The 25,479-nt window shown below is 42.5% G+C and overlaps 1 protein-coding gene across 1 annotated transcript in view; it reads right to left on the reverse strand.

The window, feature by feature from the left end:
• The window catches only part of LRP1B (LDL receptor related protein 1B), a 1,294,122-nt gene that overhangs the window by 529,980 nt on the left and 738,663 nt on the right, over positions 1 to 25,479 (reverse strand). Inside the window, 2 exon segments of the mRNA XM_044303104.1 lie at positions 7,329 to 7,573; positions 20,851 to 21,015. Coding sequence (XP_044159039.1) covers positions 7,329 to 7,573; positions 20,851 to 21,015 — 410 coding nt within the window.

Consider the following 25,479-nt stretch of genomic DNA (forward strand, 5'->3'; position numbering starts at 1 on the left):
GCTCTCAGAATATGGAGACACTAAAACAATTTTTATTTTGTTTCAAAAATGCTTTTATTGTGTTAAAAGTGAAAAAAGTTGACATATTAGGTATCTTTGTGTCCATAACAACCAGGTCTATTGAAACACCACATGACTTAACCTCTCAGGTGAACACCGTAAAAAAAAAAAAAAAAAGAAACTGTGTCAAAAAAGTCATTTTTGGTCAACTTGCATCACAAAAAGGGTATTACCAAGGAATCAAAAAGTCATATGCACCCCAAGAGGGTACCAATCAAACCATCATCTCACCCTGCAAAATATGAGACCCTAAATGATAAATGGTACATTAAAGATGAAGGTCCTCTAACATACATTGAATTTGGGTCCAGGAGCTTTCAATTATATCTCTGTACAGATGTGTTCTTCATATCTGACTGCAGAAATATTATCACCAAAGCAACCATAACTGTTCTCTTATGTTCGAGGTTGAATCATCAACCTCTTACGCAGCAGGATGCTCACCAACTGTCCCTCAATTTTAAGTCTACTGTCTCCGTTGATACATTTAGCCCATTATTTACCATCTAGGAGATCATATAAAAACAATATCTGAAATGTATCAACTAGAAAACCATACTGATATAATGGGTAGTTTCAATTGCTTCCAACATGGCATTCCTACTGTTTGCCACGTCTAATGTCAAATATATATCTCCCACAGCAGCTCCAGATCTGCATTCCAATATTGTGTGGAAAAGTTCAATTGGTCTAAATTGTTCAATTTTCCTAGTTTATACTGTGAAATTACTTTCAGTCAGAATAGTTATTCTTTAGCATTAGAAAATCAAGTTTATAACCGTATAGCAAATGTAAAATAGCAAATGCATTGAAGGAAAATTCTTTATTCAGTTATGATTGCTGTAACACAAATTTAAGGAACTGCCAAAATAAAAGTTAATTTTTTCGAGATAGTATATCAATTAATGAATAAATATAAAACAATTGTCTAATAACAAAAATCAGCGGTTTCTACCTTACTCCTGGGCTTTCAAAAGCCAGGTGTTTGGGGTTCTATGCACTGGTTCCCAGTAAAGGCAGATATCCATAGCCATATAGAGGATGCACTTCTTTGTTGTTCATATAGCTACTTAAGGGTCAAGCTTTGGTAACCCTTTGAACTATGCAGGTGTCATTGAATGGCACTGCTAAGTTGCAGAGCCACTGTATCTTGGCTATTAAAACCACATTCTTTTTTCACAGCAGTGATGTCAGTATAGATGACTTTGGGAAGCTTTAGATTAAATAATTGACATGCCCTAGTGATTATAATACTCACAGAGTGCCTCATAAATGAAAATAGCTCATAAAAATGTGTGTTGCTACGAAAAGTAATGGTATATAGATCAAAGGGGACAGCTAAGGGGTCAACTCCTACCCCTTAATTGCCTACTAAAATGTATAACCTTCATTGTTGCCTCATAATGGATGTATCATGGATGTGTGGTTTATACAGTTGCAAAAAAAAGTATGTGAACCCTTTGAACGATACGGATTTCTGCACAAATAGGTCATAAAATGTGATCTGATCTTCATTTAAGTCACAACAATAGACAATCACAGTCTGCTTAAACTAATAACACACAAAGAATTAAATGTTACCATGTTTTTATTGAACACACCATGTAAACATTCACAGTGCAGGTGGGAAAAGTATTTGAACCCTTGGATTTAATAACTGGTTGAACCTCCTTTGGCAGCAATAACTTCCACCAAACGTTTCCTGTAGTTGCAGATCAAATGTGCACAACGGTCAGGAGTAATTCTTCACCATTCCTCTTTACAGAACTGTTTCAGTTCAGCAATATTCTTGGGATGTCTAGTGTGAATCGCTTTCTTGAGGTCAATCCACAGCTTCTCAATCGGGTTGAGGGCTCTGACTGGGCCACTCCAGAAGGCTTATTATCTTATGCTTAAGCTATTCGGTTGTTGATTTACTTCTATGCTTTGGGTCGTTGTCCTGTTGCAACACCCATCTTCTGTTGAGCTTCAGCTAGTGGACATATGGCCTTAAGTTCTCCTGCAAAATGTCTTGCTAAACTTGGGAATTCATTTTTCCTTCGATGATAGCAATCCGTCCAGGCCCTGACGCAGCAAGGCAGCCCCAAACCATAATGCCCCCACCACCATACTTCACAAATGTGATGAGGTTTTGATGTTGATGTGCTGTGCCTCTTTTTCTTCACACATAGTGTTGTGTGTTTCTTCCAACCAACTTTGGTTTCATCTGTCCACAGAATATTTTGCCAGTACTGCTGTGGAGCATCCAGGTGCTCTTGTGCAAACTGTAAATGTGCAGCAATGTTTTTTTTTGGACAGCAGTGGCTTACTCTGTGGTATCCTCCCATGAAATCCATTCTTGTTTAGTGTTTTACGTATCATAGATTTGCTAACAGGGATGTTAGCATATGCCAGAGACTTTTGTAAGTCTTTAGCAGACACTCTAGGATCACATCACATCAGGCAATGCTTCTTGTAAAAAGCAAACCCATAACTGGTGTGTGTTTTTTATAGGGCAGGGCAGCTGTAACCAACACCTCCAATTTAATCTCATTGATTGGACTCTAGTTGGCTGACACCTCACTCCAATTAGCTCTTGGAGATGTCATTAGTCTAGGGGTTCACATACTTTTTCCACCTGCACTGTGAATGTTTACATGGTGTGTTCAATAAAAACATGATAACATTTAATTATTTGTGTGTTATTAGTTTAAGCAGACTGTGATTGTCTATTGTTGTGACTTAGATGAAGATCAGATGCCATTTTATGAACAATTTGTGAAGAAATCCATATCATTCCAAAGGGTTCACATACTTTTTCTTGCAAATCTATATGGCTATAAAAGCATGGTACATGCCATGACCTACACATTCCCTTTGGAACAATCCTGTATGTGTCATTAAAGGGGATTTTTGGACTTTCATTTTGAAGACCTATTATTGGGATAGGTCACCAATAGCTGATTAGTGGGGACTGATAAGCTATTTTAAAGGCGGCAGAACTTGGATGATTGCTGTGGTCTCTTCATATCGTACGAAGCCCAGTGCCAGACATTGTATAGCATCTGGGCTTGGTAGTGTAGCTCAATTCCATTTGCAAGAATGGGCCTGAGCAGCACAATGGCCATGTGACCAATGAATATGATTTCACAGTCCTAAGAAGAGGTTACAATGCTCGGCAGAGCACCTCAGCCCCTTTCAACAGCTGAATGCCCAGAGTCAGATCCCCAACAATTAGAGTCATCAATATTTAAGTCTTATAAAACCCCTTTATTCTGATAATTAAATTGCCTACAAGCATCACAAAGTCTGGCAAAAAATAAGAACAATTCAGCTGTAAATGGTTAATGTAGCTATGGAACAAGCTTGCATTGCCCCATGTTGTATATTGTGCAATTGACACTAACATGAACTAATGGCAGGTAGACAAATAAGTGTATAATCCAAACTGTCTGCTTTAATAACCCAAAATCTTTGGCTTCACAAAGTGTCAGCTTGGAAACGTGTAATTACAGGAATATAAATACACAAGCTTACGCTTGAGAAGATTATTTTAGTACGCAGGAGGAAAAATTAAAAAGAAAATACGCCGTCACTAAATGTAATAAATCGCTGCTTTCTGAGTCAAAGTTTTTATAAGCTTTTCTTTGGTGAAGTAAAATTTTAAAAGCAAAATCACTTTCAAGTTGATGTGTCATACATGACAGCCTTCACAGACCTATTATTTGGTGTTACAATAGTGAATCAGTATAATACAAAGTAGTTGCAGTATTTTCTTGTAAAAAGGTTGAGTTTAAAAACAACTTAAAGGAGTTGGCTCATTTCGGGTAGTGATGAAATATTGCTAGGATATGCCATCAGTGTAAGATGGGACCAGCTCCTGTCTCCACAACTTGGCCCCATTCTTCATGTGCTCTCCATTCATTTCTATGGGAGTTCCGGAAATACCTGAGCAAGTGCTATCGGTTATTTTCAGAAGTCCTGTAATGGTGAGTGCACCGTGCAAGCATGGCCACCACTCCATTCACTGCTAAGCGAATGCCGGGAATAGGCAAGCTGGTGCTCAGCTATTCACTTCAGGATCCCCGTTATGGAGATGGGAGTGGGTCCCAGAGGGTAACTTCACCCATTTGACATTGATGACATATCCTAGAGATTTGCTGTTAACCTCTGGGCTAAACCAACCCCATTAAAAACACACAAGCAATCTGTCAACCACACAATATCTGCCACACATTAACCCTGCAGTGACCACTACAAGGGAAATATATTATTCCATGCTGGATATTCAAATGAATGGATGACCATGTCATAAATTGTGAAGCTGCACCTGTCAAGAAAACACTTTTTGTTTGTCTTTCTTTGCTTTGGCTAACTGTGAAAAGTTGGTGACTCTCCACCCAACTGCATCCAAATGGCTTATTACATGTGCCAACGTCAGTGGGTTAACACATTAACCTGACAGTGTAACTCAATGCCTTCTACATTTGAATATGGAATGGGTTGTATCATTGAAGCACTGAATTATTGGACAGCATTGTTGCTCAGTGGTTAGCGCTGTTGCCTTGCATCAATTGGGTCCTAGGTTTTAATCCAACCAAGGACAACATCTGAAATTGTCTTTATGGTCTTTCTCTTTGTGGGTGGATTTCCTCTGGGTTATCTGGTCTCCCTCCAAACTCCAGAAACTGACTTTTATATGGAACTAAGTTGTGAAGAAATTAGTTTGCCATCCCATAGGAATCACAGATTGATGTGAATGGTGAATATATCTGTACAATTCTGCAGGATATATTGGTTCCATAAAAAATAAGCACAGTAAATAATTAACTCCAACTCCCCCATGCTATAATGCACCATGGTACAATGCTTATACAGTACCATGTCAAAACACATGGTGTGCTGTGAAGGAGAAAGGTTCATGAATAATGAATAATGGGAGTGGAACCATCGTGTTAACCAACAGTTTTTACTTTGGGTTAATGATTAATCCTTAGGGTGTTATACGAGCAGTCCCTTTGCAGGGAATTGGACTTCGCTGCAGGGGAACCAACAGTCTGCTACCTCCTGGAGTAGTCTCTGTGTGGTTGACAGATTGACAGCTGACCCCCGGGGATCACAGACACTAGTACAAAGCACCAAGGGATCAGAAAGAAACATAGTCAGGGAGAGTCCAAGGACGTGGCAGGCAGCAGAGGGTCAATATGGAGATCAAGCACAGGTCAGGCCAGGCAGGCAATGGAGGACCAATATCCTGGAAATGGGCAGAATTCAGTACACAGGCAGGCAGACAAACAGATATAGTACACCTTGTCAGGAACTCACAAGCTAGGAATCCATTGCTTGGGCACCTTCACACAGGGGAAGGTGTTTAAGTATACCAGTGTTGCCAGCCATAGGCTGGTAAAGGTTAGGTTGCACATGCTGGCCATTTAAGAGACAGACAGAGCATCCACACATGCACTCCAGGCAGAGAAGGAGCGTTCTGGCCGGGAAGCAGGTCACAGCCTGCATGAAGATACAGAGCAAGTCTGGTGGCTGGGTTTGCTGGAAACAGAGGAGCAGGAGGCATGTCTGCTCCACGGGATACAGAAACCTGGGACCAGTAAGTGGAGCAGCAGTGGTCTTGGGCCACTAATGTGACACATGTAAAGCACCTTTATTTAAGCAAGCTTAGTTCAATACTGTACAATGCTATCTTTTTTTTAAAGAAATATTGGTGAAACCACACATTCTATGGTATGATGGAAATAGTGATGTGTCCACCTTTACCTTTGCTTGAATTTGGTTAAAGAAAAAGAAAAAAAAAATCAATATATATTGTGCCATGCCCACAAAAATCATGACAGACTACAGTTCATATCACAACCTTTGGGTGGCCACATATTATAGTTTAGACATCCTTTGACAGAGTATCGCAAAATCATGTTTTGTCATCCCTCACATTTTGGGATATTTAGAACCAAAAGCAAAGGTAAGGAAGGACACACCTGTATGCTTGTTGCAGATTCCCTTAGTTCTGAAAATGGATAATTTACAGTATGAATCATAAAAACAAAAAAGGTCATCAGTCATATATGGTATGTGATGCGAATATTAGAATCACAAATTTTAATTGCGAATATTGCCACTTTGAGAATTTGCAAATATTTAGAATATAGTGCTATATATTCATATTCATGAACAGTGTTGATCGTGAATATTCTAATCGCAAATTTATTGCGAATATTGGCACTTAGGGCTCTTTCACACTTGCGTTCTTTTCTTCCGGCATAGAGTTCCGTCATCGGGGCTCTATGCCGGAAGAATCCTGATCAGTTTTATCCTAATGCATTCTGAATGGAGTGAAATCCGTTCAGGATGCATCAGGATGTCTTCAGTTCCGGAACGGAACGTTTTTTGGCCGGAGAAAATACTGCAGCATGCTGCGCTTTTTGCTCCGGCCAAAAATCCTGAAGACTTGCCGCAAGGCCGGATCCGGAATTAATGCCCATTGAAAGGCATTGATCCGGATCTGGCCTTAAGCTAAACGTCGTTTCGGCGCATTGCCGGATCCGACGTTTAGCTTTTTCTGAATGGTTACCATGGCTGCCGGGACGCTAAAGTCCTGGCAGCCATGGTAAAGTGTAGCGGGGAGCGGGGGAGCAGCATACTTACCATCCGTGCGACTCCCGGGGCGCTCCAGAGTGATGTCAGGGCGCCCCACGCGCATGGATGACGTGATCTCATGGCACGTCATCCATGCGCATGGGGCGCTCTGATGTCACTCTGGAGCGCACCGGGAGCCGCGCGGACTGTAAGTATACCGCTCTCCCGCTACCCGCTCCTACTATGGCAACCAGGACTTTAATAGCGTCCTGGGTGCCATAGTAGCACTGAAAGCATTTAGAAGACTGATCCGTTTTTCCGGATCCGGCATGTAATTCCGGCAAGTGGAGTACACGCCGGATCCGGACAACGCAAGTGTGAAAGAGGCCTTAGTAACATCCCTAACAACCAATTGGAAAGTTGCCTATCCCTTAGTGTTGATTGCGAATATTCTAATCGCAAATTTTTTATTGCAAATATATTACATTGCTGATTTTCGCTATCATGTAAATAATGACTGAAGATCACAAATTCTCAAATTTGCGAATATATGGCTAATACTCGGCCATAAATTTGAAAAATATTGCAAATTCGAATATTGGCTATGCCGCTCATCACTAATTATTATTTTATTCTCCTTACAATTGCATTTTTTTTAATTGCCTTTTCATCGGTTAAAACTTTGTACAAAGTAGACTCACCTTGAGGCTGGCGACTTGGATGGTAAATTTGTATATCGAATGGCTGTGCGCTGGTTTTTTGTATGACGCTTACATTATGGCCCGTCCATTTGTTTGCCTTAGACAAAGTGTTGGTTCTCCAGTCTGTCCAGTATACATCACTGCCATACAGCGAAACAGCAAAAGGGTGAGACAGGTATTCATGACCACGTATGATTTCCCTCATGGAGCTTCCATCATACAGAGCAGAATATATGGCATCCGACCTATATACAGATATAGCGATATGACTGTTAGCTGGTAAACATCATTATCCAAAAAAAAAACAAAAAAAACTCTTTGATAAACAGAAATAATAAAGTAAATAAAAATACCCTATATGATATCTATGAGACATATATTATGGATTACAATAAATATCATATTTAATTATTAATATACTTTCATTCTAAATACTGTCTCAATGTCCCAATTCCAGACCAAATCTCATGATCCCAGCACCTTCACGTCTGGGTTCATTCTGACACAGCAGAGAGCTCCCCCTTTCCATGTGACATAGCAACATATTAGCATAGTTATTAAAGGGGCCCTCTGGTTGAAGAAAAAAAAAATAATCACATTAACTGAGGAATGAACAGATCACTTAGGGTAACCTCCTTTTCATCTTTTCAGTTGCAGGCACACCCATTTTGAGACTCCAATTTGGTCATCCAAGATGGCTACGCAGCTTCCTAATGCACACTGTGCATTTGGTTGTCAAAGATACCTCCTGCTGCCCTCAGACTGGCTCATGTGAGCAGTGTTGGCCAATCCAAAAGCAAAGCTGGACAAGCAGGAGGTGGTTTGGACTATCGTTGAAAAGTGGAGTGGTTTGGATGTTAGAAGAGAAGCCCGAGAATTAGAGGATATGCAACTAAAAAAGATGAAAAGGGGGTCACCCTGTAACTGATCTGTTCATTCACTGGTCAATATGATGTTTGACCGGTTGCTTTAAGACTAAAGATATTTTAAAAAATGATCCCGGTGAAAGTAAAAATATCCCATGAGGTAAAAGCCAATATCCCTCTAAATTCTAATTAATGATTTATTCAGAGTTCCTGGATTTTTTTAAATCTTAAAATTCCAACTAAAATGTCCAAAAACTTTAAAGAGTTGTCAGATTTGTACAGTTATAAGCTGATCACTGAATATCCAGCTGATGTTACCCTCAGGGGAACCAATCATCAAGGGCATCAAGTGTTCAAATCCCCTGCGGCTCCACCACAGGGGAAATGAAGTATTAGGCAGCTCACTTTAGAAATCAAGGGATTGTTCATGTAATTTGGGAAAGTGGTTTTGTCAACCTGTCAACCCTTTGACATAATACTAAAGCAAATAAACTTGTATATTTAAAAATGATAGCTGATGTGGTAGTTAATTTTAATATCATATATTAAATGTTAAGATGAAATGCTGGGGATGAGCAGCCCAATCTTCGCTGTAGTGTAGTGTCATGCAAGACTAAAATACTTGGGTCTTGTCTTTTCGGATTCCATTTCTTCCTGTATTATTTACAAGAAACTGCCACTCACAGTCCAGGCATCAAGCCTGTTAACAAGTTCAGATATGTAGATCCACCAATATCCCAAAACAGAAATCCAAAGCAGCTGGTAAGACCAAGTTCCTCTTTTCCACATGAGCACACAGACAATCAATGCAAGTTGGCCGCGTTGCCTCTCTCTCTCTCCTGGTTCCTCCTTCTCTAATCCCTCTCAGAGACAAACCAGAGAAGATTTAAGAAGTACTGCAACACTAGGTTCAGCCAAGGATATTTATGATACTTACAGGATATTATATAAAGCATGAATATAATAAAATCAGATGTCCTATCAAACCCAATGCTGGTTTCACCACACTTTTCAAGGCAACCTGGATCTAAATATCTGAACTTATTTGCGGTGAAGGTGGACTACTTCTATAGATCCAAAAACAGTGGACTCTGGACAATAAGGTTTTTTAATTCCTTTATCAAGCCTGTTAAGAGTGGGTGAGCTGAGCTGTCTTTTTTCTAATGAGTGTATTTAGGGCTGGTATATTAATGATATTCTAGCTTGTGAAAGTCCAATATCTACTTAAAGATGTTAGAACCTCCCATGCTCCTCTATACAAATAATACCACTCAACCGGGGGTGTCGATGAACACTCTGGGAGTAGCCCAGCTTTTAAAATGCCTGCTTCAAAAATGTCTTTAGTTATTGTAACCTTCATGTGAATGTCAGAGGTTTCTGGAATTGCCCCTTGAAGCTGGGTCTTCTATTAATGACCATTTGTCTAGTTGTTTCACAAAACAATCTTTCTATGGCTTTTCAAGGAAAAGTACCGTCAAAGAAAATGGAGGGTCGGGGCCGTAATTTTTGTGTCATCAGACACACTTTGCAGAAGGGCTGATTTCTGTGTGTTGTAAATGTTATAGGCGATATTACAGCTGATCTTACGCTTTCATAGCTATTTTTCTCTAAAAGGCACCATTCAAAAATAAGCATGTCTGTGTCTAAGGAATCCTGGGAGGAGGAGGCTGGAGTAACATTTGGAATCTTGTATAGATAGATTGCTAGACACATGGATAGACAGATAAATAGATAAATATTAGATAGATAGATAATATGTAGATATATAGATAGATAGATTATTTTTTGTACTGGAGCACATTATAAGGGGTTATTTTTGTACTGGCATACATTATAAGAGGGTATTTTTTGTACTGGAACACATTATACAGGGCATAATATTATTATTATTATTGGCACTGTTAACACTAAGTGAACTCTGGCAGAGAACTATTACTACTGGGGGGATTTAGCTCAGCTTAGCACAATTATTTGGGGGGATACAATGCTTATAACTAGGGATGAGCGAACTCGAACTGTATAGTTCGGGTTCGTACCGAATTTTGGGGTGTCCGTGACACGGACCCGAACCCGGACATTTTCGTAAAAGTCCGGGTTCGGGTTCGGTGTTCGTCGCTTTCTTCGCGCTTTTGTGACGCTTTCTTGGCGCTTTTTGAAAGGCTGCAAAGCAGCCAATCAACAAGCGTCATACTACTTGCCCCAAGAGGCCATCACAGCCATGCCTACTATTGGCATGGCTGTGATTGGCCAGAGCACCATGTGACCCAGCCTCTATTTAAGCTGGAGTCACATAGCGCCGCCCGTCACTCTGCTCTGATTAGCGTAGGGAGAGGTTGCGGCTGCGACAGTAGGGCGAGATTAGGCAGATTAACTCCTCCAAAGGACTTGATTAACTGATCGATCTGCAGCTGTGGATCATTGAGCTGCTGATCCTCAATTGCTCACTGTTTTTAGGCTGCACAGACCGTTTGTCAGTCTCATTTTTCTGGGGTGATCGGCGGCCATTTTGTGTCTTGTGGTGCGCCAGCACAAGCTGCGACCAAGTGCATTTAACCCTCAATGGTGTGGTTGTTTTTTGGCTAAAGCCTACATCAGGGTGAAGCTGTGACACCAAGTGCATTTAACCAGCAATAGTCTGTTCATTTTTTGGCCATATACAAAATCAGGGGCAAGCTGCGCCTGTCACCAAGTGCATTTAACCCTCAATGGTGTGGTTGTTTTTTGGCTAAAGCCTACATCAGGGTGAAGCTGTCACACCAAGTGCATTTAACCAGCAATAGTCTGTTCATTTTTTGGCCATATACAAAATCAGGGGCAAGCTGCGCCTGTCACCAAGTGCATTTAACCCTCAATGGTGTGGTTGTTTTTTGGCTAAAGCCTACATCAGGGTGAAGCTGTCACACCAAGTGCATTTAACCAGCAATAGTCTGTTCATTTTTTGGCCATATCCCAGTCTAATTCTGTCACTAAATCCATACCGGTCACCCAGCGCCTAAATACTAGGCCTCAAATTTATATCCAGCTAAATCTGTCCCTAGTGCTGTAGCTGGGCGAGTTATTTAGTGTCCGTTCAAGCACATTTCTTGTTCTGGGTTGAAATACAATTCCCAATTTAGCAATTTCATAATTTAGTGGTTCCTGCTATATCAGAGCTCTTTGAAATCTATCCCAAAAAGGGTATATAATATTGAAGGTGCACATAGGGTCATTCAGAGTAACTTCACACACACCCGCTACTGTGTATTTCCAAGTCTAATTCTGTCACTAAATCCATACCGGTGACCCAGCGCCTAAATACTAGGCCTCAAATTTAATTCCCTCTAAATCTCTCGTTACCCACCGCTGTACTGTTGTTGCTGGGCAAGATATTTAGTGTCCGTCAAAGCACATTTTTTGTTCTGGGTTGAAGTACAATTCCCAATTTAGCAATTTCATAATTTAGTGGTTTCTGCTATATCAGAGCTATTTGAAATCTATCCCAAAAAGGGTATATAATATTGAAGGTGCACATAGGGTCATTCAGAATAACTTCACACACACCCGCTACTGTGTATTTCCAAGTCTAATTCTGTCACTAAACCCATACCTGTCACCCAGCGCCTAAATACTAGGCCTCAAATTTAAATCCCTCTAAATCTCTCGTTACCGTTGTCCTGTTGTAGCTGGGAAAGTTATTTAGTGCCCGTCAAAGCACATTTTTTGTTCTGGGTTGAAGTACAATTCCCAATTTAGCAATTTCATAATTTAGTGGTTCCTGCTATATCAGAGCTATTTGAAATCTATCCCAAAAAGGGTATATAATATTGAAGGTGCACATAGGGTCATTCAGAATAACTTCACACACACCCGCTACTGTGTATTTCCAAGTCTAATTCTGTCACTAAATCCATACCGGTGACCCAGCGCCTAAATACTAGGCCTCAAATTTAATTCCCTCTAAATCTCTCGTTACCCACCGGTGTACTGTTGTTGCTGGGCAAGATATTTAGTGTCCGTCAAAGCACATTTTTTGTTCTGGGTTGAAGTACAATTCCCAATTTAGCAATTTCATAATTTAGTGGTTTCTGCTATATCAGAGCTATTTGAAATCTATCCCAAAAAGGGTATATAATATTGAAGGTGCACATAGGGTCATTCAGAATAACTTCACACACACCCGCTACTGTGTATTTCCAAGTCTAATTCTGTCACTAAACCCATACCTGTCACCCAGCGCCTAAATACTAGGCCTCAAATTTAAATCCCTCTAAATCTCTCGTTACCGTTGTCCTGTTGTAGCTGGGAAAGTTATTTAGTGCCCGTCAAAGCACATTTTTTGTTCTGGGTTGAAGTACAATTCCCAATTTAGCAATTTCATAATTTAGTGGTTCCTGCTATATCAGAGCTATTTGAAATCTATCCCAAAAAGGGTATATAATATTGAAGGTGCACATAGGGTCATTCAGAATAACTTCACACACACCCGCTACTGTGTATTTCCAAGTCTAATTCTGTCACTAAATCCATACCGGTGACCCAGCGCCTAAATACTAGGCCTCAAATTTAATTCCCTCTAAATCTCTCGTTACCCACCGCTGTACTGTTGTTGCTGGGCAAGATATTTAGTGTCCGTCAAAGCACATTTTTTGTTCTGGGTTGAAGTACAATTCCCAATTTAGCAATTTCATAATTTAGTGGTTTCTGCTATATCAGAGCTATTTGAAATCTATCCCTAAAAGGGTATATAATATTGAAGGTGCACATAGGGTCATTCAGAATAACTTCACACACACCCGCTACTGTGTATTTCCAAGTCTAATTCTGTCACTAAACCCATACCTGTCACCCAGCGCCTAAATACTAGGCCTCAAATTTATATCCAGCTAAATCTGTCCCTAGTGCTGTAGCTGGGCGAGTTATTTAGTGTCCGTTCAAGCACATTTCTTGTTCTGGGTTGAAATACAATTCCCAATTTAGCAATTTCATAATTTAGTGGTTCCTGCTATATCAGAGCTCTTTGAAATCTATCCCAAAAAGGGTATATAATATTGAAGGTGCACATAGGGTCATTCAGAGTAACTTCACACACACCCGCTACTGTGTATTTCCAAGTCTAATTCTGTCACTAAATCCATACCGGTGACCCAGCGCCTAAATACTAGGCCTCAAATTTAATTCCCTCTAAATCTCTCGTTACCCACCGCTGTACTGTTGTTGCTGGGCAAGATATTTAGTGTCCGTCAAAGCACATTTTTTGTTCTGGGTTGAAGTACAATTCCCAATTTAGCAATTTCATAATTTAGTGGTTTCTGCTATATCAGAGCTATTTGAAATCTATCCCTAAAAGGGTATATAATATTGAAGGTGCACATAGGGTCATTCAGAATAACTTCACACACACCCGCTACTGTGTATTTCCAAGTCTAATTCTGTCACTAAATCCATACCGGTGACCCAGCGCCTAAATACTAGGCCTCAAATTTAATTCCCTCTAAATCTCTCGTTACCCACCGTTGTACTGTTGTTGCTGGGCAAGATATTTAGTGTCCGTCAAAGCACATTTTTTGTTCTGGGTTGAAGTACAATTCCCAATTTAGCAATTTCATAATTTAGTGGTTTCTGCTATATCAGAGCTATTTGAAATCTATCCCTAAAAGGGTATATAATATTCAAGGTGCACATTGGGTCATTCAGAATAACTTCACACACACACGCTTCTGTGCATTTCCAAGTCTAATTCTGTCACTAAATCCATACCGGTCACCCAGCGCCTAAATACTAGGCCTCAAATTTATATCCCGCTGAATTTGAATACAATACATTGGGCCAAATAATATATTTGTTGTTGTGGTGAACCATAACAATGAGAAAAACATCTAGTAAGGGACGCGGACGTGGACATGGTCGTGGTGGTGTTAGTGGACCCTCTGGTGCTGGGAGAGGACGTGGCCGTTCTGCCACATCCACACGTCCTAGTGTACCAACTACTTCAGGTCCCAGTAGCCGCCAGAATTTACAGCGATATATGGTGGGGCCCAATGCCGTTCTAAGGATGGTAAGGCCTGAGCAGGTACAGGCATTAGTCAATTGGGTGGCCGACAGTGGATCCAGCACGTTCACATTATCTCCCACCCAGTCTTCTGCAGAAAGCGCACAGATGGCGCCTGAAAACCAACCCCATCAGTCTGTCACATCACCCCCATGCATACCAGGGAAACTGTCTCAGCCTCAAGTTATGCAGCAGTCTCTTATGCTGTTTGAAGACTCCGCTGGCAGGGTTTCCCAAGGGCATCCACCTAGCCCTTCCCCAGCGGTGAAAGACATAGAATGCACTGACGCACAACCACTTATGTTTCCTGATGATGAGGACATGGGAATACCACCTCAGCATGTCTCTGATGATGACGAAACACAGGTGCCAACTGCTGCGTCTTTCTGCAGTGTGCAGACTGAACAGGAGGTCAGGGATCAAGACTGGGTGGAAGACGATGCAGGGGACGATGAGGTCCTAGACCCCACATGGAATGAAGGTCGTGCCACTGACTTTCACAGTTCGGAGGAAGAGGCAGTGGTGAGACCGAGCCAACAGCGTAGCAAAAGAGGGAGCAGTGGGCAAAAGCAGAACACCCGCCGCCAAGAGACTCCGCCTGCTACTGACCGCCGCCATCTGGGACCGAGCACCCCAAAGGCAGCTTCAAGGAGTTCCCTGGCATGGCACTTCTTCAAACAATGTGCTGACGACAAGACCCGAGTGGTTTGCACGCTGTGCCATCAGAGCCTGAAGCGAGGCATTAACGTTCTGAACCTGAGCACAACCTGCATGACCAGGCACCTGCATGCAAAGCATGAACTGCAGTGGAGTAAACACCTTAAAACCAAGGAAGTCACTCAGGCTCCCCCTGCTACCTCTTCTGCTGCTGCCGCCTCGGCCTATTCTGCTGCTGCCGCCTCGGCCTCTTCCTCCGCCTCTGGAGGAACGTTGGCACCTGCCGCCCAGCAAACAGGGGATGTACCACCAACACCACCACCACCACCTCCGTCACCAAGCGTCTCAACCATGTCACACGCCAGCGTTCAGCTCTCCATCTCACAAACATTTGATAGAAAGCGTAAATTCCCACCTAGCCACCCTCGATCCCTGGCCCTGAATGCCAGCATTTCTAAACTACTGGCCTATGAAATGCTGTCATTTAGGCTGGTGGACACAGACAGCTTCAAACAGCTCATGTCGCTTGCTGTCCCACAGTATGTTGTTCCCAGCCGGCACTACTTCTCCAAGAGAGCCGTGCCTTCCCTGCACAACCAAGTATCCGATAAAATCAAGTGTGCACTGCGCAACGCCATCTGTAGCAAGGTCCACCTAACCACAGATACGTGGACCAGTAAGCACGGCCAGGGACGCTATATCTCCCTAACTGCACACTGGGTAAATGTAGTGGCAGCTGGGCCCCAGGCGGAGAGCTGTTTGGCGCACGTCCTTCCGCCGCCAAGGATCGCAGGGCAACATTCTTTGCCTCCTGTTGCCACCTCCTCCTTCTCGGCTTCCTCCTCCTCTTCTTCCACCTGCTCATCCAGTCAGCCACACACCTTCACCACCAACTTCAGCACAGCCCGGGGTAAACGTCAGCAGGCCATTCTGAAACTCATATGTTTGGGGGACAGGCCCCACACCGCACAGGAGTTGTGGCGGGGTATAGAACAACAGACCGACGAGTGGTTGCTGCCGGTGAGCCTCAAGCCCGGCCTGGTGGTGTGTGATAATGGGCGAAATCTCGTTGCAGCTCTGGGACTAGCCAATTTGACGCACATCCCTTGCTTGGCGCATGTGCTGAATTTGGTGGTGCAGAAGTTCATTCACAACTACCCCGACATGTCAGAGCTGCTGCATAAAGTGCGGGCCGTCTGTTCGCGCTTCCGGCGTTCACATCCTGCTGCTGCTCGCCTGTCTGCGCTACAGCGTAACTTCGGCCTTCCCGCTCACCGCCTCATATGCGACGTGCCCACCAGGTGGAACTCCACCTTGCACATGCTGGACAGACTGTGCGAGCAGCAGCAGGCCATAGTGGAGTTTCAGCTGCAGCACGCACGGGTCAGTCGCACTACAGAACAGCACCACTTCACCACCAATGACTGGGCCTCCATGCGAGACCTGTGTGCCCTGTTGCGCTGTTTCGAGTACTCCACCAACATGGCCAGTGGCGATGACACCGTTATCAGCGTTACAATACCACTTCTATGTCTCCTTGAGAAAACACTTAGGGCGATGATGGAACAGGAGGTGGCCCAGGAGGAGGAGGAGGAGGATGAGGAAGAGGGGTCATTTTTAGCACTTTCAGGCCAGTCTCTTCGAAGTGACTCAGAGGGAGGTTTTTTGCAACAGCAGAGGCCAGGTACAAATGTGGCCAGCCAGGGCCCACTACTGGAGGACGAGGAGGACGAGGATGAGGAGGAGGTGGAGGAGGATGAGGATGAAGCATGGTCACAGCGGGGTGGCACCCAACGCAGCTCGGGTCCATCACTGGTGCGTGGCTGGGGGGAAAGGCAGGACGATGACGATACGCCTCCCACAGAGGACAGCTTGTCCTTACCCCTGGGCAGCCTGGCACACATGAGCGACTACATGCTGCAGTGCCTGCGCAACGACAGCAGAGTTGCCCACATTTTAACCTGTGCGGACTACTGGGTTGCCACCCTGCTGGATCCACGCTACAAAGACAATGTGCCCACCTTACTTCCTGCACTGGAGCGTGATAGGAAGATGCGCGAGTACAAGCGCACGTTGGTAGACGCGCTACTGAGAGCATTCCCAAATGTCACAGGGGAACAAGTGGAAGCCCAAGGCCAAGGCAGAGGAGGAGCAAGAGGTCGCCAAGGCAGCTGTGTCACGGCCAGCTCCTCTGAGGGCAGGGTTAGCATGGCAGAGATGTGGAAAACTTTTGTCAACACGCCACAGCTAACTGCACCACCACCTGATACGCAACGTGTTAGCAGGAGGCAACATTTTACTAACATGGTGGAACAGTACGTGTGCACACCCCTCCACGTACTGACTGATGGTTCGGCCCCATTCAACTTCTGGGTCTCTAAATTGTCCACGTGGCCAGAGCTAGCCTTTTATGCCTTGGAGGTGCTGGCCTGCCCGGCAGCCAGCGTTTTGTCTGAACGTGTATTCAGCACGGCAGGGGGCGTCATTACAGACAAACGCAGCCGCCTGTCTACAGCCAATGTGGACAAGCTGACGTTCATAAAAATGAACCAGGCATGGATCCCACAGGACCTGTCCGTCCCTTGTCCAGATTAGACATTAACTACCTCCCCATAACCATATATTATTGGACTCCAGGGCACTTCCTCATTCAATCCTATTTTTATTTTCATTTTACCATTATATTGCGATGCTACCCAAAGTTGAATGAACCTCTCCTCTGCCTGTGTGCTAGGCCTAAATATATGCCAATGGACTGTTGCAGTGGTGGCTGACATGAAGCCTGATTCTCTGCTATGACATGCAGACTAATTCTCTGCTGACATGAAGCCAGATTGTCTGTTACGGGACCTCTCTCCTCTGCCTGGGTGCTGGGCCTAAATTTATGACAATGGACTGTTGCAGTGGTGGCTGACGTGAAGCCTGATTCTCTGCTATGACATGCAGACTGATTCTCTGCTGTCATGAAGCCAGATTGTCTGTTACGGGACCTTTCTCCTCTACCTGGGTTCTGGGCCTAAATTTATGAAAATTGACTCTTACAGTGGTGGGTGACGTGAAGCCTGATTCTCTGCTATGATATGAAGACTGATTCTCTGCTGACATGAAGCCAGATTGTCTGTTACGGGACCTTTCTCCTCTGCCTGGGTTCTGGGCCTAAATTTATGAAAATTGACTCTTACAGTGGTGGGTGACGTGAAGCCTGATTCTCTGCTATGATATGAAGACTGATTCTCTGCTGACATGAAGCCAGATTGTCTGTTACGGGACCTTTCTCCTCTGCCTGGGTTCTGGGCCTAAATTTATGAAAATTGACTCTTACAGTGGTGGGTGACGTGAAGCCTGATTCTCTGCTATGATATGAAGACTGATTCTCTGCTGACATGAAGCCAGATTGTCTGTTACGGGACCTTTCTCCTCTGCCTGGGTTCTGGGCCTAAATTTATGAAAATTGACTCTTACAGTGGTGGGTGACGTGAAGCCTGATTCTCTGCTATGATATGAAGACTGATTCTCTGCTGACATGAAGCCAGATTGTCTGTTACGGGACCTTTCTCCTCTGCCTGGGTTCTGGGCCTAAATTTATGAAAATTGACTCTTACAGTGGTGGGTGACGTGAAGCCTGATTCTCTGCTATGATATGAAGACTGATTCTCTGCTGACATGAAGCCAGATTGTCTGTTACGGGACCTTTCTCCTCTGCCTGGGTTCTGGGCCTAAATTTATGAAAATTGACTCTTACAGTGGTGGGTGACGTGAAGCCTGATTCTCTGCTATGATATGAAGACTGATTCTCTGCTGACATGAAGCCAGATTGTCTGTTACGGGACCTCTCTCCTCTGCCTGGGTGCTGGGCCTAAATATATGCCAATGGACTGTTGCAGTGGTGGCTGACGTGAAGCCTCATTCTCTGCTATGACATGCAGACTAATTCTCTGCTGACATGAAGACAGATTCTCTGTTACGGGACCTCCCTCCTCTGCCTGGGTGCTGGGCCTAAATATATGCCAATGGACTGTTGCAGTGGTGGCTGACGTGAAGCCTCATTCTCTGCTATGACATGCAGACTAATTCTCTGCTGACATGAAGACAGATTCTCTGTTACGGGACCTCTCTCCTCTGCCTGGGTGCCGGGGCCTAAATATCTGAGAATGGACTGTTCCAGTGGTGGGTGACGGGAAGCCAGATTCTCTGCTATGGAACCTCTCTCCAATTGATTTTGGTTAATTTTTATTTATTTAATTTTTATTTTAATTCATTTCCCTATCCACATTTGTTTGCAGGGGATTTACCTACATGTTGCTGCCTTTTGCAGCCCTCTAGCTCTTTCCTGGGCTGTTTTACAGCCTTTTTAGTGCCGAAAAGTTCGGGTCCCCATTGACTTCAATGGGGTTCGGGTTCGGGACGAAGTTCGGATCGGGTTCGGATCCCGAACCCGAACATTTCCGGGATGTTCGGCCGAACTTCTCGAACCCGAACATCCAGGTGTTCGCTCAACTCTACTTATAACCTTATTAGTGTCATATAAAATAACTAGGCACAGTTATTTTGTTAGAGCACTGTGTGCCAATAATTATTAAAAGGGGTGCTATATGTGTGGTGCGAGCATTTTCAGGCGGATTATATGTTTCTGAAGTACAGTATTGGAAAGCACAGCGGGTACAGTGTTTGGGGGGGGCAGGATGGGGTGTTGAAGGTGGAAGATTGAAAAGTAGGAAACTAAGATGTCTGTGTGTCAAACTCTGCAGAGACACGGCTGAAAGAAATCATCATGGCGGTCTGGACTTAATGGAGAACATGAGGAAAGAGAACATCTACATCAGAGGAGACATCACTGGATGTAAGAAGTATGTGGCGCTGTATTACCCTGTATGTTTTGTAGTGCTGTATGAAATGTTTTCCAAGTATGTTTTTAACAGTAGAACTGGAAGTAAAGGGTTAGGTACAGAATTTGGCATGGGGTGGGGACACTAATTACATTTTCATCTCAGGCAGCAAAAAGACTAGGTGAACCCTTGCAAGGCAGGTGTAAACAGCAGGGTCAACCCCGCCAGGTAGCATGTATGGTTTAGTGGGTCGATTCTGTTGACAAGTGCTCTTTAAAGGGAACCTGGAAAATGCTGTGAAATCTGCAGCATGTTATAGAGAAGGAGGAGCTGAGCTGATTGATATATAGTTTTATAGGAAAAGATTTAGTATAACTTGTATTTCCTTCATTTAACTCTCTGCTCATTCTAAACTTTGAAGTCCAGGAGGCGGTCCTATCAGTGATTGACAGGTATCTCTGCATACCCAGTCATAAAGGGAGGGCTGTCACTCACTGATAGGACCGCCTCCTGGACTTCAAAGCCCAGATTGATTATGAAATAAATGAATAAACTAGAAGTTTTACTAAATCTTTTCCCATAAATGTGCTTGTTTCCTCTTAATCCAGCATGAGCCAGCACTTTTCATTAAGGTAGTTGTCAGGATTAGTAGAGAGGTTTATTTTTGTCCAGAAACAGCGCCATTGTTGTATATAGTCCTTGTCAAGTTCAGTGCAACTCAGTCCTATTCACCTGATTGAGGCTAATCTGCAATCCCACACATGGACAGAAGTGGCACTGTTTTGCAGAATAACAATAGCAGTGTACTGTGCAGACTTTTTTTGTTTACAGCGGCTGCCCATGATTAGAACATATGGCTGCTTTCTTCCAAAAATGGCTCCTTATCTGTAATACAGTGGTATTACAATTGCACCCTATTAACTTCAATGAAACTGATCTGCATTACCAAACATAACCCATGTTCGAGTGTGGCACTGTTTTTGGAAGAAAATAGCCATGTTTTCTAATCCTGTGCAACTCCTTCAAATTTGCATCCTTCACTTGATCTTAAAATTGGGAAATCTAACTGATAACAAGCCCATCAATCTTGTTTGCTCCGGTTTCACATACATTGACCACCATTGTATTCTCAGAGAAGCTTATACCTGGCATCTGTCCAAACAATCCTTGTTTCAAAATGATCTACGGTGAGACCATTGGGCCACGCGCCACTTTCCATATCTTTGTAAATAATTTTTCTTCCAGCTCCGCTCATTGACGCTGACTCGATACGTGGAAAAGTGGCATCCCAGTCCGTCCAAAACAGTATTCTGAAATCAAAAGATGGAAGCATGAGTGTTACTAGAGACCCGTGATGAGCGTCAGGGGCAATATTCAAATTTGCGAATTTGTGATCTCCACTCATTATTTGCTTGATTGCGAAAATTGTCAATTGGAAAATTCGCAATCAACACTACTCCTAAAGTCAAAGATATTGCAGCCTTTTTATTGGCCCACAAGCAAGAAGCAGGGAGGGATCATCATGGGTACTGATGAAAAAAAATCTAGAATATTTGCGATTACGAAGATATAGCACTATATTCTAGATATTTGTGAATTCTCGAAGTGCCAAAAATCGCGAAAAAAATTTGTGATTAGTATATTCGTGATCAACACTACTAGAGACAACCAAGTCCTTTCTGAACATATAAACTGCATCTGGCAGGGACAGTAGTTGACGCTCCTCTTGCCCTCAGCAGATAAATCCCATTACTTGTGATGTATTCGAGCTACACAGCACACAGCATTCTTATTAGGACAAGCTCCTGCAGCAGGAATATATTTCCTCATGTGTCTGTAAGCTGTGTTTGGGATGTATAGTAAATGGAACTAGAATGATATGTGTCAGAAATACCAGAAGCTGATGTTCTCAGAGCAAATACAATATATCATGTTTGTATCAATGAACCTTTAATATTTATTATAATATGCGTATACTCCAGCCTCGGGTTCTGAACATAACCTATTGTGTGTGGCCAGATGGCAGAATAAGCAACCATTTTACTAAATGCTCCTAAATTTGTGCAAAGGGATGTAATTTTCATCTATCTATCTTATCATATCTTATCTTATCTTATCTATTTATCCCAGACCTGGGACTATCTGCAATTGTTCTGTTTTATTATGTATTGTTATGTATTTTCATGTATTGGCCGTTTATTCCAGCAGAGGAGGTAATGATTGCCAATGTTTGGCAGAAACAGGGATAATCACCGTGTTCCTCCCCTTGGTTGGAGTGGGCCGGTCCTACTTACTCTCAGGAGGGGAAGTTCCTGAGAGGTAATGAAGGGAGAGGAAGCACATGTCAGAGCTCCTACTCTTAGGAACAGTAGCTAATTCTTCTGTAAGACCAACACTCCAGACAGATCATAAAGATCCATAGCACAGCTTCAAGAAAGCATCAGTGTCACAAGACATTAGCATGCACAGGTTAACATACACAAGAAAAACTCACATAAATGTTGGGCAAAATTGTCTGACCCTAAAGAAGCCAGCTCAGCATCATGAAGTAATCCTAAAAATGCAAACTGAGACTAAACAGGCTAAAATATTCAGTAATTTTATTAAATACATAAATATGACAAAAGACACAAAAGCACATCAAAAGATGTGGTACGAATCACTCCTAAGGAATAGTATAACACAGATGTATATAAAAGGAGGCTTGTAATAAAATGCTAAAACGTCCCTGGAGGTGGAAGGGAAGATAAGTGATCAGGGGGGGCTGCCATAAAAAAATAAAAATAAAATGAAGTTGTCTTGTTAGTGTTAAATCGCAAGGTAGCAATACAAAGAGGTAGTGCAACACAAAGGTAAGATATATATTAAATCCTAAGATAAGGGAAAATGTCAAAAAGTGTATGCAACTACCTTAATTGTATATAAATGTAAAAAACAACAAACAATAAACTTGCAGTCACAGTGAATCACTATCAAAGTATGCTTCCCAAACCTCCTAACAGAGATAAAGTGTAAAGTGCAAAAGCAAACACAATGCCCTCATATTACTGACAATAGAATCCCATAAACCTACCCATAAAGTTCGGGGGAGATGATTTCTCAGGAGAGCCGCACACCCCAACGCACGTTTCGACGTCTGCCTTCTCCCGGGGAAAAACATCTGAGAAAACATCTCCCCCGAACTTTATGTAACTGATTACATTTATATACAATTGAGGCAGTTGCATATACTTTTTGACATTTTCCCTTATTTTAGGGTTTAATATATATCTTACCTTTGTGTTGCACTACCTCTTTGTTGCTACCTTGCGATTTAACACTAACAAGACAACTTCTGTTTTTCTTTTTTTCTTTTTGGTTTTATGGCAGCCCTACCTGATCACTTATCTTCCCTTCCACCTACAGGGACATTGTATTACAAGCCTCCTTTTATATACATCTGTGTTTTACTATTCCTAAGGAGTGATTCATACCACATCTTTTAATGTGCTGTTGTGTCTTTTGTCATATTTATGTATTTAATAAAATTACTGATTATTTTAGCCTGTTTAGTCTCAGTTTGCTTTTTTAGGATAGTGTCATGAGACAGCAGAGAGAACAGTGAATTGACAGTTTTACAGACACTGCTTCAGGTGAAGAACTACAGCTCAGACACCCAACACCTAAACAACCACTAGCCCAGACTAACATCAAGCTTGTATCACTGTGGGCAGTTATATAGAAGTGCCTGCTAGTGCCAATTGCCATCCAACCTGCCTCCATACTTCCTCTTCTGGTGCCAGAAACTGGACTTTCTATTTAATACTGCTGGATGTACCACAAGTTATATTTCACACTAAGTAAAGAGAAACTTGTAAATGTTTACTTGTAGCCTGATTGTTCAAATCACCTTTATACTTCACTGATCCCCATGGAGCAATGGCCTGAGGGAGAATAACATCTCATCAGAGCCACTACCGCTCTTCAGGAGTTCACTGCATAGCTATCTAATCCACTCCACTTCTTTGCCGTTAATACATTGTGCAGGGTCACCACCCCACCATCTGGTTTTAGTTCTAAACCCAATTTTTTTTGAGGGGGCTGGAGATAGTACCAGATGGTGTGGTGGTGACCCTTCAAAATGAATAATTATTATAATTGTATTCTTTTCTGTACATATTTGACAATAACACTTTTAATGATGGAATCTCCTTTCAATATTTAAAATAAAGGGGTTATCCAACCCCTGAAATTCCCGACCCCATACGCCCGGGCACCTCACAAACAATGCAGTTACCTCTCTACCCGGCACCAGAGTTGCTTCTGAAGCCCGAACGGCCGCCGCTGCATCTCCCCGTTGCGTGGATGAAAACATCCGGCATCAGTGGTGGGGAAGCCAGCAACTACATTATGTGTGAGGGGCCCGGGCATATGGTGGAGCATTTCAGGAGTCGGATAACCCCTTTAGTGTTAAATTTTCTTAGAATTATAGTGATATGTCAATTGTAAATTGATTTTGTTTAAAAAATTCATAGGTTTGGGTATATGATGAACCTGACTGTGCCAGATAGTAATAGATATATGTTAATGCACACTACCCCTGCTTTTTAAAGTATTTAATTTATATATAATTAAAGTTTGGTTTTAACTGGAATATTTTTCTGCGTGTGCCAAAAGAAAACTAGTTTTTTTATTCCTGCAGAGTTTGATTCTGCAGTCAAACTCTCTGACATCTGTCACCTTCTACAGACTGCCCTACCACCTTAGCAACTGTAGGGGACAGATACAAGACACCGCCTTATTAGACTACATGGGATTTGTTTGTCGTCTGTTACCATGGAGATGTATAGGTCTACAAATGGTATCAGCCAAGTGCACTTTAATGGTGATGAGATGCAATATGGAACACAACCTATGGAGTATAGTGAAGCTATGGTCAATCAGCTTAGTCAAATGTACTTAAATGGGACTGAGCTACAGCAAGAGTGGGGCTTGGGGTTGCAATCTAGAACAACCTCTTTATGATATTATTATATGGTTCTAACGTAGTCTCCAGTAGGGATGAGCAGCATAGGCAATATTCGAATTTGTGATATTTAGCAAATTTCTGGCCGAATATTCGCCATAAATTAGCAAATTCGAGAATTTGTGATCTCCAGTCATTGTTTACTTGATTGCAAAAATCGGCAACGTAATATATTCTTTATAAATGTGCCATAAATTTGCGATAATATATTTAACACTATTCACGAATACGAATATATAACACTATATTCTAAATATTCGCAAATTCTCGAAGTGGCGATATTTTAATTTGCGATTCGAATATTTGCGCTCGACACTAGTCTCCGGTTACAACAAAGCGCACGAAGATCAAGATAAAATTAATAAACACACAACATAGCAATCTGTCTCGCCAAGCCTCTACTCACAATAGTGATAAATTCAACTTCCGTAAAGCAAACTAAAGTTCCATTAAAATCAACGGAGCCATTGAGCAGCATTATCAAAATGATTTTCTTCAAACAGGGAATATCTAAAATGTTAGACTGAAAAGGTCAAGTACCACTTAATGTAAATGTCAGCCAGAAGGAGGAGATGTAATAACTCCTGTTCCTTATAAAGCAGTAGGATGATGCTGATGACCTCAGCTGGAAAAAACTGGAGCATTATTAGAACCCAGGGCCGGCGTAGGAATTTGGAAAATTAAGCAACAATAAGGATCTCTTGTTACGGCATCTGCTGCTGATTTCAGCCTCATCTCTCCGCTGCATCTGAACTGAATCATTTATGTT

The sequence above is a fragment of the Bufo gargarizans genome, chromosome 8 (genome assembly GCF_014858855.1).
Source record: "Bufo gargarizans isolate SCDJY-AF-19 chromosome 8, ASM1485885v1, whole genome shotgun sequence".
In the NCBI taxonomy this organism is placed as follows: Eukaryota; Metazoa; Chordata; class Amphibia; order Anura; family Bufonidae; genus Bufo; species Bufo gargarizans.